This window comes from Lithobates pipiens, unplaced genomic scaffold (assembly GCF_037356315.1).
Source record: "Lithobates pipiens isolate NorthernLeopardFrog02 unplaced genomic scaffold, aLitPip1_a1.2 Scaffold_10, whole genome shotgun sequence".
NCBI lineage: Eukaryota > Metazoa > Chordata > Amphibia > Anura > Ranidae > Lithobates > Lithobates pipiens.
The window spans coordinates 214,261,354-214,279,617 of NW_027507686.1; the positions used below are offsets into that span (position 1 = coordinate 214,261,354).

The 18,264-nt window shown below is 41.8% G+C and overlaps 1 protein-coding gene across 2 annotated transcripts in view; it reads left to right on the top strand.

Moving 5' to 3' along the window:
* LOC143939011 (liprin-beta-2-like) overlaps positions 1 to 17,448 on the top strand; it is a 63,472-nt gene extending 46,024 nt beyond the window's left edge. For both annotated transcript variants that reach the window (XM_077460935.1, XM_077460936.1), the window contains 2 exons: positions 8,547 to 8,612; positions 10,070 to 17,448. In XM_077460935.1, the coding sequence (XP_077317061.1) occupies positions 8,547 to 8,612; positions 10,070 to 10,138 (135 nt within the window). In that variant the 3' untranslated portion in view covers positions 10,139 to 17,448. The remainder of the gene's footprint in view (positions 1 to 8,546; positions 8,613 to 10,069) is intronic.
* The last annotated feature ends 816 nt before the right edge of the window (positions 17,449 to 18,264 follow it).

An 18,264-nucleotide genomic window follows, 5' to 3' on the forward strand; every position in this document is an offset into this window, starting at 1 on the left:
AAAGTACCACCCCCCGCCATACAAATCCATGCATCCGGCAGCCTGAAAAGGGGCCGGCGCATGGATAGTGGGGGCAGCGCCCGTGTGCCCACAGTGCACGGGTCGCCACTGCTGAAAGCATCAAGCTCATTGCATTTCTGGCAAGGTCAACAGGAATTTTCTGTATTTGCTAGGAATGTTTTTAGCTTTTTCTTCTGAAAAATAACTGATGCAGCCACCACTTCTAAGGATGGGTAAGCTATAATTTTATACAAATTTTGGTTTGAGGTTAAAATTGATAGTTGTATGCAAAGTCTGTGGGAAAATTTTTAAATCCATGTAAAATGAATACATTTTGAGTTGGCAACCCTAACATGGACCTAGTGGGCTCCAGGGATTAACTGTCTCCAGATATTATTTTTAACAACATTTTGGTGGGTATGTTTAATCTCTTACTAATAACTGCTTGTGTGTCCTATTGGTTATGGTAAACGCAGAGAGTGGAGCCAACATTTTGTGAATAGAAGTTGGGAGAAAATCTTGCAACTCAAAGGGATATATTTATTTAAAAAAAATACTGTGCAAATGTCTGAGACATCAAAAGAAATCCCCATAATGTGTCTAATCTGTTTATTTTCAAATGATCAACAGCTCCATCTAGTGGCCATATTGCAATGCTTTCCTGAAATGTCTCAACTCTGAATTTAGTCAAGCAGCACTTTTTTTTTATTGAGCCTACTAAGGGAAAAGGCCCTGTGTTGTGGGTTGCATGACCATACTGCCCCTTGATGTAAATTGTAGACTTTCTTTCCAAAAAGCCAACATCTACTATAATGAACCAACAAAATTACCTTCTATGCGGTTTAACGGCAAATGATAAAAATAGCTATGACTAGGGCTAGTTATGGCTAAAGCCTCCTACAAGCGCTTTGATTTTCAGATGTACGATATTTTGGCATGCTAGTCTCATGTCGAAAGTGAAGAGGTCAATTTGCGTTTGACAGAATACGTCAGAAGTGACGTAACGCGTTGAATAGTTTTGTATGTATTCTTTTGTTTCTGAGCATGCGTAGTCTTGCTCTTACAATTTTTTTTTTTTATACCAAAACTGTACTAGTGAAACAAAAATCAGCCGTTGATTTTATATCCGACAAAAAATGTTATAGTCTGCACATCCAGCTTTTGTCTGACGAAAAAGTGAAATCGGCTGTCGAAAGCACCGTACTAACGGTAAGATTTGCGGATGATCAGTCATTGTATCACAATTGACGTCCAAAAAACAATGCGTATGTACGGGCCTTTATATGTATAAGCTGGTTTTATCTTCTGATGGTTTGCTGTCATGGATGTTGACTTCTTTGCAACAGTCCTGCACTGCCATTCATGTTGGGCTAAAGGCTGTGCAGTAATTTAGACTAGACTAGCCACATTGGTCCTTGACCTCATTTTAGATGAAAGAAACTTTAATGTGGTAGTAAACTGGAGAAGTAAAAAAACAAAAAAGAAACGTCTGTAAGGTAATGTAATAATGTGTTCACATGCATCGAAATACTAGCACATTGTGTGAAACTTACCTTTAAAATGAAGCCCCCCAGTGGCATGCTTTCACCACTGATGGGGCTTCCATCTTCACCCGATTTTCCTTCCGTGTTCGCGGGCTCCGGTCCTTTTGAATGGCTGAGCTGCGATGATATCACTCCTGCTGTTTTGACACAGAGCTCTGGAGGAACAGCACAGGTATACCACTCCTTCAGGTGACATCGCTGGCTGCTACACAAGTAAATATCTCCTAAACATTGCACATTTAGGAGACCTTTACAGTACCTACAGGTAAGCCTGATTATAGGCTTACCTGTAGGTAAAACATAAACAAATGGACTTTACTACCACTTTAATAAAGGAAACCTGGCATGAAAGAAAAGATTGAGATGTCAGTTGGTGACCTCTTTTACTGAAAAATGTTGACTGGCTGTCAGGCAGGCTTACCCCATTGCACCGCTACGATTAAGTTCTGGTGGGTGGGCCGAAATGCGTCAATGGTATCGTTTAGGAGGAGCCCGATGCTGAGGCTGTTCACATTCTTCTTCACCTGTTGAGCTGGCGGTGTGTGGCATCCTTTATTGTTTCCACAGGCTTACCACCTTGCTTTAATTACTTGAGGCACTGACGTGGACTGAGTGTATAAATAGAGGTTCTTTAGTCATTTAAAAAAAATTAAGTCAGCAGCTAATGTTCTAGCTTCTGACTTTTAATAAAGAGACACTTACCTGTCCAGGGAACCTGCGATGTCCTCACCCAGGCTGATTCTTTACTGGTCTTCGGGTCCCTGGCCCCTCCATGTTTGCTGAGGAAAGCCAGCTGCGATTCCTAGCAGTTTTGCAGCCGGCTCACCTCTGCACATGCGTGAGCCGTGCTCTGTCCTGTGACTGGTCCCACAGCCTCCTGGGACACGTCACTGGTACCAGAAGCTTGTGATGTGATTGCAGGTGGAGAGGGATGGGTGAACTTCCAGTGAAGATCGCCTAGGCGATTGAAGTAGAAGGGAGAGTGAGTACCTGCTAGAAATGGGTACCCGCTCTCTTCCCCCAAAAAAAGTGTTGGGGAGGGAGCATAGTGGAACTTACCTGTTAGGGTGAAGTTCCACTTTAAGGATATTAAACCATACTTTTATTCTTGTTATGTGTTGGTGACTAAAAGTACTACAGACCTGTCCACTCAAAAGTTAATGAGCTTGGTGGACTTGAGTCCATTTCTGGCTTTTTATATGTCCTGGATGCTAGAATCCCAATAGATAGAAAAAATGTTCAGGTTTGCGGCATCTACTTAAGCACTGTATTATCAGTTTTGCATGGAACAATTCTTTAGTGAGTGGGTCAGTTAAACCGTGTAAGCTATAAAACCTTCGAAAAACAGCGCTGGTCTAAATAAAGTGCTAGAAAAATATACATGAAAAATCAAGTGTAAATAAAACAAAACCTGATATTAGTGTTAATACTGACAATAGTAAGTTCTTGCTGCAACCCAATGCGAGACACACACAATATACAATAATCAAAAAAATATAGCTGCGCTAAAACTTATAAAACAAAATTATAAAGTGACATAATCTTTCTAATTTACAAAAAATCCCAAGAACATGCAAAATAGTGCCAAAGTAATGATTTCCAGGCATATAAGCAGTCCAAAGAAAAGGAAAGATGGATAGGATGCTGAATCTTAGTCCGTTTTCGGTGACTCTCAAAACCACCCTTTACACACGTAGCAGGTGCACCCAGAGGAGAAAGAGATTATCCACCACCAAATTAGAGGAGGCTTACCAGCTGTCAAGATCTCTTTTTAAGGAGATCATACGGGCTTGTAAAATGTTACGTTCCTGGTCCCCTCACTGGGCTCTGTTGGTAACACCAATCTATCTGCTCCCTCTTTATGGTATATCTCGTTCCACCACAATCATTTAGTAGGGCAAAGAAAGAAGAAAAGAAGCTCCCATAGCATAATTCCGTAAAGATTTATTAAAATATAAAAAGTAAAGTAACAACTCACGAATTCCCAGCAGAGTATAAGTGTATAGCGTATAAAAAACGAGCCGGCCGGCTCTCTCTTGTTTGCACTGCCCGCCCTTCCTGGTTAACGTGGAAATGCGGTGACGTCAGCACGCATGGGTGAGCGGCGTGCTGACGTCACCGCATTTCCACATTAACCAGGAAGGGCGGGCAGTGCAAACAAGAGAGAGCCGGCCGGCTCGTTTTTTATACGCTATACGCTTATACTCTGCTGGGAATTCGTGAGTTGTTACTTTACTTTTTATATTTTAATAAATCTTTACGGAATTATGCTATGGGAGCTTCTTTTCTTCTTTCTTTGCCCTACTAAATGATTGTGGTGGAACGAGATATACCATAAAGAGGGAGCAGATAGATTGGTGTTACCAACAGAGCCCAGTGAGGGGACCAGGAACGTAACATTTTACAAGCCCGTATGATCTCCTTAAAAAGAGATCTTGACAGCTGGTAAGCCTCCTCTAATTTGGTGGTGGATAATCTCTTTCTCCTCTGGGTGCACCTGCTACGTGTGTAAAGGGTGGTTTTGAGAGTCACCGAAAACGGACTAAGATTCAGCATCCTATCCATCTTTCCTTTTCTTTGGACTGCTTATATGCCTGGAAATCATTACTTTGGCACTATTTTGCATGTTCTTGGGATTTTTTGTAAATTAGAAAGATTATGTCACTTTATAATTTTGTTTTAAAAGGTTTAGCGCAGCTATATTTTTTTTTGATTATTAAACCGTGTAAGCTACCATTTTCAAGCGGAAGTAGTAAATGAGAAAGGAGGAGCGCCCGGGGTGCACCAGGTGCTCCTCCTTCCTTGTTTAAGTTTTGCCTAAGCTGAAACGATGGCTCCGTCATACCAGTAAGATACAGCCCAAACCTCCAACTGGGAATTGGCACCACCACTCTGCAGAACCAACAAAAAAAATGGCAGTAACCAATTTAATCAGTCCAGCGCGGTCCCTGGGTCAAACTAGCCATTTAGAAAAGGAGGTCAGTAATGCAGCCTTAATATTTCTCTCAGAACAGGTTTCCTTTAAACTTACCACTATGTTTTTGAGAGGGAACCATAGCAGCGCTTGGAGTCAACCAATGCAAGTGAACAACATGAGGATATCTTACAAATCTAAAAACCATCATGTAGATTGGGTTCAGGCTAGTACCGAAAGGCAGGAGTGCTGATCACTAAGCTTTTTGCTATCAATGCTGCCTACCTTGACTCGCATAGTGATAAGTGGGCCTGGATGTTAAAATCCTGTACTAGACCCACCTCATCAAGTCCTATACCGACATCATTGTTGGCTACGCCAGTTGTCCCCGCACAGGGTGAGGCAGTTATCCTACCTTGGCTCACTAGAATTACTTGGCATTGAGGAAATTTATTATAATTATTAACACTGTTTGTATCTGGTAAGTAAACTTTAGATAATGGGAACACCAGATGGAATACATGAAAATAGATGGTATTATTGAAAAGTCAAATCATCAGACTGTATGTACTGCGCATATATATATAGATATAGATATAGATAGATATATATAGATATAGATATAGATCTAGATAGATATTTCATATATTCTCATTCCAGGTTCAACATACAAAGCTAAAACACCAGGATAAGGATAGTTATTTTATTAAGAGACTAATGCGATTTGAAAATGCAGTCACATGGCTTGAAATAACTATCCTTACCCTTGTATAAAGCTTCTTAATTTGAGCCTTTTGTATATAAATTTATGTGTGATTTTAAAAGAATTTGTCATTTTACAATATAAAAACGATCTGATAAAAGAAAAGTAAAATTTGTAAAGTGAATCTAGTTTTCATTCATCTAGTGAGGTTACCAATGAGGGTTAAATGCTCAATTGGTTATCCTGAATAACATTCTTTTTCATACACTTACATTTTTACACTTGATGTGATTTGTCCTTTGTTATCAGTCTGTTTCTCATTCATAAGACCGATTTTATTTCAGCATGTTTTTTGCATGTTTGTTTTTTTTCTTTTAATTATTCTGTGACCATAGTTGTCCATGTACTATAAAATACAATTTTATTTTTCCTTTTGAGTTACAAAATGAATACAAGGTGTGAGGGGGTTCGCTCGGTAGCGGGTGTGTGTGACCCCCTGGATGGGTTCACAACACAAAGTCAGGCACAGCAGACAGCGGTGTAGGTGCAAAAAACAAAAGATCCGGTTTATTTAGGCTACATGCAGTGATACATATAACAGCCAAACAAAATAAAACAAGAAAATAAATCCTGGTCAGCTTGACCTCTAACTACACACGTAGACTCCCTGTCTAACAACTGGGTGCAGCCTTGTGCTGCCCCAGTCCCTGTCTCTATTGTAGGGGTTTGCCACAGAGGCGTTAACTCACCGCACAGAACAGATCTCAGACTCCCCAGTCTATACACACAAAACTGGTTCCAGGATGGAGCATCTCCCTATGCATGCTGGGGTTTTTTGTAGAGGTCTTAATGAGCCCACTTACTACAGCTGGGCTCATTAACTCTTCCCCTCTAATTGTAAAAGTCTGCATAAAGCCTGAATCTAGGACACACATATTTCCCATCCTGAATACAACCAGGTGATTTTACCTGCGTGCTGCCACAAAGGACAAACCTGAGCAAACTATTCAATTAGTATCAAATTAGGCAGGCTCTTGCACTACATAGTTGATGGTAGATCTAAAGCAGGGGTGCTCAACCCTTTGTAGAGTGAGGGCCACTTAAAGTGGTTGTAAACCCTTACAACCCACTTTGACCTACAGGTAAGCCTAGATTAAGGCTTACCTGTAGGTCCAAGAAATATCTCCTAAACCTACACGGTTTAGGAGATATTTGCCAAAAGGCAGGCGCACTGAGCGCGCCGCTGTTAACGGCGATATGCCAGGAGTGGCGGCTCCCGTTCGCATGCGCGGGAGTGACGTCATCGCGGCTCCGTCAAATGAGCAGCGAGACCCACCAAGAAGATGGAGGCTCTGTACACAAGGGGACAGCGGTGACTTCACTGGCTCCTGTGTCAGGTAAGTGACACATAATGGACTATTATGCGATGCATAGTAGTCCATTATGCTTTACCTTTGCAGGGAATCAGAGAGGAAGTAAACCCATCAGGGTTTACTTCCACTTTAAAGTGTAAGTAAACCCCCCTATTGAGGACACAACCAATGGGAGTGTTACATTTCTGTTTTATGGATGGGTTTACTTCCACTTGGTAATGAGCCACAGTGAACTATGAGGTATTACCAGCCCCCCAAACCGCAAATGTAAACAAGCCCCTACTGTCTTGTCCCCCTATAACACTGCCTTCACTAAGGCCACTTTCACACAGGGTCCGTTGTCATGCGTTTTAGCTCTAGAAATGGCCTCTGCAAAGCGTCTGAAAACCGCCTCCCATTCATTGCAGTGTCTCATTTCAAACTGGGGTGGTGCGCTTCTGAAAAGTCCTGCAAGTAGCATCTTTGGGGTGGTTTGGAAGCGCTGTATTTTGTGCTCCCAAAATGCCCTGCCCATTGCAATGAATGGGCAGCGCTTCTACAGCGCCTGAAAAGCGCTTTGCAAGAGTGGCAACTTTTACTTTACTTTTTTTTTTTTTTAAACCGTCCAGCTAGCGTCCGAAAAGCTTATGCGACTCCTGCTCCCTCCGCAGCCCCCTATCGGCGCCGGCTCCATGCACTTTGATTCTCTAGAATGTCGGTTCGGGAACCTGTTGATCACAATCTGGACTTGCTGACCCTCTATCCCAGAGCATGGGCATGTGCTTCCCTGGTTTCAGGTTGTGGCCCATATCAGAGGACTCTGCGGGGCCACGGGTTGAACACCCCTGATGTAATAGATTGTACAATCAGTTTGTGTAGTGTATAGTCAGCTTTAGACATGGGGTTAGGCATTTTATGAATTGTTCTAACACTGCTAAGCTGATTACTAGAAATAGCTGAACCAAAGTACAGCAAAACCAGAAAGGTATGACCCTATTTACTGGAAAATAGAGATTACAGCGCCGTGAGATTTTCAAAGCCATTATTTTGCTGAAACAACATCCTTTTTTTTTCTGTGTATCATGCTTCTTATAGGCTAAGCCAACGGTTGCCAAACTTTTCAAACAAAGGGCCACTTTATTGTCCTTGAGACTAGAGGAGGGCCGGATTGTGGCCAATGGGGGTAGAAAATGTCACCGGCACAGCATCAGTGAGAATAAATATGTCCTCAAGGTTGGTGGTCAATAGGAGGAGGAGTATTTCCCCTATTAGTAGGAGGAACCATATCCCATCATTGGTATCGATTGAAGATATAGTGCCCCATTGTTGGTGCCAGTGGGAGGAATAGTGCCCCAAGGGCCGGATAAAGGATAGCAAAGGGCCACATCTGACCCTCGGGCCGCAGTTTGGAGACCCCTGGGCTAAGCCATGGTAAATCTCTGATTTAAAATCAGGGAGCTGCACTTTTATGATACTAATTATTTTTCTGTAAATACATTTCAGATTTACTGTTTGTAGTTTCCACAGAAAATGCAGCATATACATATTCACATATTAATATATTTATTATAATGTACAATATTCGGTTTGAACTGACAAAAGATTTGTATATCTTTTAATTTCGTCTTGTCATTCAGCCTCCCCTGCCAGATTTCACAACTAGGTCTGCATCAGGTACACAATAACTGGTCGGTCAGGGACCCACCCCCAACCCGCTAGATGAATAATAAATGAGCAGCAGCACACTGATGAGGTCATCCTTCTGCCCATTTAACAAGGCTTTTATAGGCTCAGAGGGCTGCCCCCTTCCCCCCGTTAGTCTGAGTCCTGCCTGGGTTACAGGAGGCTAATGTATAAAGACGTATTCTGGTATATGACTGTTAATGTACATTTGCATTGAATAACATTGTACAGATGGTGTGAGTTTTTTCTTTTGTAGTGTCCTGTGTGTGGTGCATGGGTACTAGCTCAGTGCTGTGTGTAAAGTCGTCAAACTTCCTTCCTATTTACGAGGCTGCTGACTGATTTTACAGATGGAGCATTCAGAGGGGATGGTAAAGCAAATAGGGGCTTTTTCTGAAGGAATTAATAACCTCACTGTGAGTATTAAATCCTTTCTTCTTTCTTTCAGCTAACACTGCTTGGGATTTTATCTCAGAAGGTTCTTCCTGGTGGAAGCATAATGTTTAGAAGTAATACAAATTTAAATTAAATGAAATTGTTTACCCTTTTATTAACCACTTCCATACCGGGCCTATTCTGGCACTTCTCTCCTACATGTAAAAATCATAATTTTTTTGCTAGAAAATTACGCAGAACCCCCCAAACATTATTATATGTTTTTTTTATCAGACACGCTAGGGAATAAAACGGCGATCATTGCAACTTTTTAGCTCGCACGGTATTTACGCAATAATTTTGTATAATGTGAAAGATGATGTTACGCCGAGTAAATAGAAGCCGCTGCCACAAGTGCAACCACCTGACTGGGGAGATGGCATATTTTTGCCACTGGTTGGTTTAATTCTCCAGCATCTTCCAAGCACCGAAACTTCCATTTTGGGTGGCTGACATCGTTAAAGCTAAGAGATGAAATTGGTTTTATTATTATGGGTATTGGACAGTCGTTTTTTACACCAGAATATACCTGATGGGAGTAAGTTGACCCATTTCCTGGACTTTTGGCAGAGGATCTTTGCCTCATTTGAAAATAAGTCAGTAGCTACAAATACTACTGGCTTTTGATAAAAGAACACTTACCTGTCCAAGGATTCAGTGCCATCCTCACGTGGGCTGGTTCTTCACCAGTCTTTGGGTTCCCGACACTGGCATGTTTACTTTGGGAAGCCGGCTGTGACCCCACTTGGCTACACACTGCACATGCATGAGTGGCTCTGCACTTTGTGAATGGTCCCGCAGCCTTCTTGGACCTGTGACGTGTCACCGAAGGCTGTGAACAGGGGGAGGGGAGGGAGAACTTCCAGTGGAATCACTGCAGCGATCCGACCGGGAGTGAGGAGAGCAAGTACCTGTCAAGACCAGGTACCTGCTCCTCTCTCTCCACCCCAGCCACCCCACCAAAAAAGTGCCAAAAATAAGAGGGGGAGGGTCGAAAGCAGAACTTCCTCTTTAGGGTTCGCAATTATGTTGTGCATACTACTACCCAATATACAGTATATGTGTAAAGATGCTTACTACAACATTTAGCTTGTAGGATAAAATAAAGGGCTTGTGTCGAAGGGCAAAGCAAGCTTGCTATCTGGAGCATTGTGTTTGCATTTAACATTCATTTTAAAAACCTTCTCACATCATTCATAGTTTATTGCCAGGTGCAGTTTATTTGCAGTTGACCTCCTTCTAAGCTGCATCAATCGGCTTATGCATTTCCATTGATAAGTATAAAAGAGGGGCCGTTCTGATGCAAACAAAAGCCCATCAACACAGGCCATCATAGAGATCATAAAACCTTGTCCTACATTATTTCTGTTCTGCACACGTCCAGAGGGTTGTACATGGTTATTAATACTCATATCTACATTAAATCTCTCCATTTCAGAGCATGCTGAGCCAGGATGAGCTCCTTAACAACTACAGATTTCTAACGAACTACGATTCTTGGAGATAGCACTGCAAGTTACCTTTACTGCCAGAATTAGAAGCCAAAGATTGCAATGGATGGATTCTGACCGGCAGATGTCACCGGTTGGGTAACACAGATGGAAGTGACGACCTGCTACTGGGCCTATGGCTACAAAGGACCCAGCTCAGATCTAGATTGAAGAACATGTCTACCCTCAGTTCAGAGAATGATGCATTATCCTGTTACCATATCAAATTGTGATAGGTGTAAGCTACCATGGGAAAATATTCCTTTTTCTAAAATCAACTGTCATTACTTCCTATAAATGATCACTAAAATATGGAACAAACAGTCAGCTATGATAGAAGGTATACATGAAAATGTAGTAGTTATACATTTTGAGCTGCTAAATGTGTGGTCTCCCTAACATCAAGGGAGCACCATGTTTTTTTGCACAATGTATAAACATCCTTTGATTCCTCTCATTCTCCATAGACTGGACCCAGCTTTTTTCACAGCATAGTTGGCAGGTGACACTTGATTGCAAAGCAGCCTTTATAATTGTTCCTTAAAGTAGCCTCATTGAAGGCCCACTATAGGAAGAAAACATTGGGGGTTATTTATCAAAGGCAAATCCACTTTAGTGCAAAGTGCATTGCAAGTGCAGTCATTATAGATCCGAGGTAAACATGCAAGGAAAATTTAAAAAACAGCATTTTTGCTTGCACATGATTGGATGATAAAATCAGCAGAGCTTTGCCTAATTTCAAAGCTTCCCCTCAGATCTACAGCGACTGCACTTGCAGTGAAAAGTGGATTTGCCTTTTTTAAATAACCCCCATTGTATTCTTCTGGTATTCATGAAAAAAGCCACCATTTTCATACTAGCCACGTCCCTTATTTAATAGACACAACCACTTTTTCACTTATGGTGTAAGCTACTGCAAAAAAAAAGGGAGATCATACATTTTCCTGCCGCCTGTGCACAGGCTTAACCTCCCTAGCGGTGATCCCGAGTCTGGCTCGGGTTGGGATTTTAGTTCCACAAGCGGTAACCCAGAGCCAGACTCGGGATCGCATCACTGGATACAAGGAGGACACTGAGAAGTTACTTACCTTGTCCCCTGGATCCAGCGATGTCCTCCTCGCTGTGTGATCGAGCTGTCCTCCGCTCGATTCACAGTGCCCGAATGCCGCCGAGCTCCGTTCCCTGCGACTCTACGGCGCACGGGAACGGAGATCGGCGCCAAATTCAAAAAAGTAAAGTACACAAAACACACACAGTACCGTAATCTTACAGATTACGGTACTGTATTAAAAATTACACACCCCCTTTGTCTCTAGTGGTCTGTGCAGTGCCCTGCATGCACTTTTATATTATAAATACTGTTTTTTCTGTCTGGAATTTGGAGATTGTCCATAGCAACCAGAAAGTGTCCCTTTTTCAGTGTTTTAGGATTTGATTACATTATTGAATAATTTTTATTATTTATTATAAACTTTATCATACCCGGGATGTCTGCTAGACTCTGGTTTGAACAAATTTATGTGAGTTATTCCTAAGAATTACAGGACTACAATCTAAAACGCCAAATTTCCATGCAAAATAATTGTACCGCTTTCAGCACCTAAAACCAGAATGAATCATACCGCCAGGGAGGTTAATGGAAGAAATCCAACCGATTCCTTCATCTACACCAGAGATATGCAATTAGCGGACCTCCAGCTGTTGCAAAACTATAAGTTCCATCATACCTCTACCTCTGGGTGTCATGTTTGTGGCCGTCAGGGTCTCGCTATGCCTCATGGGAGTTGTAGTTCTGCAACAGCTGGAGGTACGTTCATTGCATATCCCTGATCTACACTAACAGCGGCAGACGGGTAAATCTCCCATTGCGAATATTTGTATTTTTACATCTGGCCCCACCAGCTGTCAAAATACCTGTACAGTGTCTGCATCTGATTGGATGCAGGTGCTGTTCAGCAGACAAATTTCCCCCTGGCTCCTTTGATTTTTTAATTAAGAGATGTCCAACAGAGAGGTACAGATGAGGCCATCTACTGAACAAATGTTGTGCCATGTATGGCCAGCTTTACAGCAGCTCAAAGAATCCAACACTTCCAGGAGTGTCAGATGCCTGGTCCTTTCCTGTGCTCTATGGCACCTCCCACTGGCTGCCTGTGTCACTACAGAACAGAATCTTCAAGCATCTGTATCTCTGCAATACAGTGCAGATTACGGGGAGATATGAATTCACTTTTTTGCAGAGGGTACTTTGTTTAAAAAAAAAAAAAATTCTCAACAGAATTGCTTTAACGTATAACGAAAGGCATTTTTTTTTTGGTTTTGGATAGAGGGGAGAAGGATTAGAACATCTGTCAGGTTGTTTTTTTTTTTCTGCGGTCTGTGCCCCCCTGTTTTCACCCTCCCCATTTGTCCTATTTACCATTATCAGTGAAAGTTTAAAAAAAATAATAATTTTGTGTTATCCCCAGAAAATAGAGGGGAAATCTTCCAATGGGGACACAGGTTTTGGTTCCCCCGGGGGTCCCCAATAGATTCCCTTAATTTGCAGGGATTCCCTCTCACTTCCTGTTTGGGCTATGGGGTAGAAAGTGAAGGGAAATACCCCCAATGGGACAAGGATGACAAAAATAAACCTTGCAGGTCTTATAACCCTTTCTTGCTCTATCCAAAATTAACAAAGTTTTGCCTATAGTTTTACTTTAAGCTTTCCTCTGGACGGTAGTTGTTGCTGAAAATGTGATGTCACCCTAGCTTAGCTATGCCCCTTTTATATATATATATGTAGGTTTTTGTACATACTGTATATAGATACTGGGGGGCAAGTTTATAAAACTTATACTGACTGAAACGCTAACCAGGGGCCTTCAAACTACGGCCCTCCTGCTGTTCAGAAACTACAATTCCCATCATGCCTAGTCATGTCTGTGAATGTCAGAGTTTTACAATGCCTCATGGGGTGCGTAGCTCCACAACAGCTGGAGGCCCGTAGTTTGAGGATCACGGCGCTAAGCATTTGCTTTGCGCATTTGTTTCTAAAGTACATATATGTGTTTCCTATGCCTATAATATTTATGATGCACAGTTGCAATGTTAAATAGTCCATACACTAGATGTAAGAGATTAGCTATAAGCGTTGTCTAATATTTTTTGGGATACTCTAACAGTGACATCTCTTCCATAATTCCCAACTCTTTTCCCAGCATCCTGGGAGATTTAGGTTTTGTTGCTCACCTTTTGTCTCCTTTCAATTGATTAGGCCGCTTAATGCACCACAATGGATCAAAAAGCATACCTGCTGCATTTTCAGTAACACAGCTCAACGCTAAAAAGGTTTTGGAGGTGAAGGGTGCATTGTGGAGGTGCGTTACCACGGCTCAGTGGTATATTCGGTCCATCAACATTTACTATTGACGTAAAACAGTGATAGCAAATGACAATACCTTTCTGTGTAAATGAAAGTTGTATATTTTTCTTCTAATCTTAATTTAAAAAAGAAAACTGTATTGTTTGCAGTATGAGATGTATATATTTTAGAATCAAAATGTTTTATCCGTGTATTTCTTTATAATTGTATTTTTATTATATTGGATTCTAAAAAGCTGTTGGTTACATTTTTCTGCTGAGGTCACCTGTTCAGGGGGTTTTGTAGAAATAGTGAGGCAGTAGACCTTGTAACTTTCTGTACGCTTTAAAGGAAACCTGTACTAAAAGATGCCTGGCTGTCATATTGATCCTCGGTCTTTGAATAATTTCCAATGCACTTAATGTCCTTTGGTAAACCCTCCCATGCATGTGCTGCAGCCTCTTTTATTCCTACTGATAACCGTACTCGGTGTCCCCTTAAAGTACATTTAGTAAAGGACAACTTCACTTAGGCCCTGTTTTCACTACTGTGAGTTGTTGGGCGACTTGACACATGTCAAGTTAAAATCCATATATTTCAATGGTCCCTGTTCTAATTGGTGCGACTCAAGTCGCAACGACTCCAAAAAAAAGGTTTTTGCACTTTGTTCTGACTTTGGTGCAACTTGTCCTCACATGGTTCTAACCGGTGCATGACACCACATCAAAAATCGCATAGCAAAGTCGCACTGTAAATCGCATGATTTTGGGGTCGCAGTAGTGGAAACCTTGCCTAAAGGTGAAATTGGACGATACTGAAGCCTGAGAGTCAGAATGGCAGCTAGGCAAATGATTCAGGAAGAAAATTTCAGCTATGTCAGTCTTCAGGGCCCATTCACACTATGCGGGACAGCAATGTATTAATGCAAAGTATTATCACAGGTTAAAGCTTGCAGTTTTAAAGGCAAACTATTCATTTTGTACTAATGTGTGTTGCAGTAATGTGGTGAAATGCATACTGCCAAAACATCAATGGGAATTGACCCTAAGCCCTGGTTCACATTGGTGAAATTTGACATGTCAAATCGGCAGCAATGGCACCGTCCTAATCGGTGCGGCACTGCACGGATTTCAAAAAGGAGTTCCTGTACTATCTGTTTGCGATTTTGGGGTGTGATTTCCATTGACATCTGTGCAGAAACCCACACAGATATATGTGAAATCTGGACTGACATGCGGGAGTGAAAATGGCTTCATTCCCAACTCAATGTGAACCTGGGATAAAACAAATTGTTACTATGCTCTGGTGTTTGCTAGATGACTATGGAGGTTGATTTACTAAAGCAGGGGTGCCCAACCTTTTGAAGTGGGAGGGCCACTTAAGCGACTTTGTAACCGGTCACGGGCCACAATGAGCAGAGCAGGCGGATGACAGGTCCGTGCAGACCGGACACAGCCCACTCTACTCTATGGGTCCTCCGATACGCCCTGATGGAAGGGGATTGATCCCCTTTTGCTTTTTTGTTTTTAGCGAATCAGATTGGAGGTAGGCGGGTATAAAAAGGACACAAATCCGTTTACATCTTCCATTTCATAGAGGTGAATGGAGGGTTAGATTGAGTTGTACTGATTGTGTGAAAAGGGCCTTTCACACTAATGCAGTGCAGTGCACCTGTGTCTGTCCTGTGGGTTAGCTACACTTTGCCATAGACTTCTATTATATCCTGCAGGTGTGGTGCACTTTATGAAAGCTCACCAAACCCGCAGGTAATAGAAGTCTATGCCTCAGTGCAGGTAACCTGAAGGTGCACTGCACCTGCAGATCAGTTCGAAAGCAGCCCAGTAACCACTGCGCCGATATGCCCATATATACACTGCAATTTTAGTAATAAACTGACCTTTAAGAACAGTCTTCCTTTCAGGTATCGCCAGCTGTTGCTGTCCCTGGCAGAGTGCATTTGGTATCACTCTGCCTATGGCAAGAGATGGCGCTATACAGGAAGCATCAGCGTATACAGCTCTGCTCCACAGCTGTTTGCTTTGCAGGCTTCATTAACAACACAGATGCTCTTTGATGGCAGGTCTGCAACCCATGATCTGGGCTTGTCAATCTGCTATCCCACAGAAGGAGGTCGCGGGCCACATCAGAGGGCTCTGCGGGCCACTGGTTGGGCACCCCTGTACTAAAGGATAATTCAGGTTGCATTGGAAGTGCAGTCGCTTTAGATCTGAAATGGGGGGAAACTCTATGCTATTTTTTTATTTTCCTTGCATGTCCCCCTCAGATCTACAGTAATTGCACTTCCAAGTCCACTTGTAGTGCAAAATGGATTTGCCTTTAGTAAATAAACCCCCATATCTTAGAGAAACTGGTCATCCTTTGGCTTATTCTTCTAAGCAGAGAAAACTGATACTCCGTGAAACTGATACTCTGATACTTTAGTTTGCCATTTATTTTCAAACCCTCAAAATATCTTTTGACCCTGAAGGACATCATTTCCACTTACCTTTGCAGCTCTAGGTCTGAAATGTCAAAATTTTATCTCTCTAAACAACACTTAAGTTGCACTGCACTGTGCTAACTGACTGCCCTAGCACCACATAATGCTCACTGTCTTGCCCTGTCACTATATTTGATCACTTACTGTATTGCCATGCCGCTACATACTGCTCATTGTCTTATTCTGCCAATTCATACTGCTCACTGACTGCCCTGCCACTACATACTGATAATTGCACTACCCTGTCCTTCCATTACATAATGGGCTCAGTACCTTGCCATTGGCAGTACATACAGCTCATGATGTGCTCTGCTCTGCTACTAGGTACTGTGCGTGGCCCTGTACTTAATTACTACTGCTTTCTGCCCTTTCATTGCATGTTACTCACTGCCCTGCACATTCTTGTTCCTATATAGCACACACTCCACCGCTGTGCACTGCCATTTCTTACTGCTCACTGTCCTCTGCACATTCTCTATATACTGCCCTGCATATTGCAAACAGTAGTACAGATATTTGCACAGAGTTGGGGAAGAGAGGAGGGCCCTGTCAGGTAGGTTGTATGAGGTCACATGATTTCTAATGGCAGCTCTGGCATCATCACTTCACATGCATGAGCAGCAAAGGAAAAAAAAAGAAAAAACAACTACACACCAGCTCAGATAGGGGGTGCTCCTAGCAGAGGGAATTGGAGCAAGTAAGCTCTACCTGTACTCCATGCACTGGTGCTGATGAGTCGGGGTACGTAAGATGTGCAGTCATAGGGAGCAGGAGCAACAGAGCTGTGCTTAAACTGCCTAAGAGCTAGTTTACACTTGCTTCAAAACATGGCTTTGGACATGCTATGTTAAAGCTCCCTGAATGCCAGTCAAAGCTCCTGTCACTAAATAAAATGGTTAGCTTACAGTCCTTACACCTGCCTTTGCTTGGTGCTTCAAGCGAGTTTTGCCATAGACTTCTATGGAGGTGCTGTGAAGCACCAATTAAGCTACATGGGGTATCATTTTTGAAGAAAAGCAAAAGCAGGTGTAAGCTAACCATTTTATTTAGTGACAGCGTTCAGAGAGCTTTAACAAAGCCTGGCCGAAGCCTTGTTTTAAAGCAAGTGTAAACTAGCCGTCCATGTGTGTTGAAGCCAAAGCACTTGTAAATGAGTCCTTACAGGAAAGCCCACAAAATCGGGCTTTTCCAGGGGAGTAGCTAACAAGGCAATAATTGGAGAGAAAATAAAGAATTTACTGCACAATCCTCCTTTATACAATCTGAGATAAGTATTTCTGCATTAATCACTAGACCAGTAATTAAAACAGAATTGTACTTTCAGACTGAGTCCAACTCGCTGTTCGATGTCTGAATAAAGTATCTTCACTCAAGGCCACTAGCCCAACAAATATTATTAGTAGGTGTAAATAGTGCAGCACTAAATATAAATCATATAAATAAATCATTGAAGAACAAAAAAAAAAATATATATATATATATATATATATATATATATATATATATATATATATATATATATATACATTTATTTATATATACTCATGAAAAGTTCATATTTGAAAAAGGCGAGTCCAAGTGTTCGTTGTTCAAATAATGATTAGTCGATCACCCAAGTGAAAAAGAAATGCTCACTGAACACCTTCTGCCACCAAATGGAATTATAAGGAGGCTTACCAGAACAATTGGACCCTATTTAGCATATACCAAATGGGTCAAGCAGGCAATGGCGTCACAACACCTAAATATGGAGACTTCAGTGGAATCTTGAGAAAATACAGACAGCCACCGAAGCCAATGTAATGGTATTTGAACTTGTAGGGCTTTTCAGAATCTGGAGTCTTCTATCCTTTCTCCTTAGATTCATGTGCTAATGGAGTATTGATGAGAAGACTCGACAGTCTAAAACCATAGATAAAAATGTATTTTAAAAAGGTAGATCACTCACATGTCAGTAAAACATCAAAAGCATGGAAGGTCAAGTGGTAGTGGCATAGACAGGACAGTAGACCCGACATGTTAAGTCTCAGACACCATCTGGTGTGTCCGAAATTAAATCCGTCGGTATACTGTCCCGTCTATGTCACTACCACTTGACCCGCCATGCTTTTGATGTTTTACTGAATTATTGATCAATTTGGTATATGCTAAATGTAATTTTTTTTATAACAAAGTTTTTTATGATTTATTTAGTACCGCAATAGTCCCCTCAACAAACATTTTTGGGTGTGGATATCAAGGGAGCAGCCTCAGCAACTGCCCCAATATCCTTAGAATTCCCAATTCTTGACAATTATCAA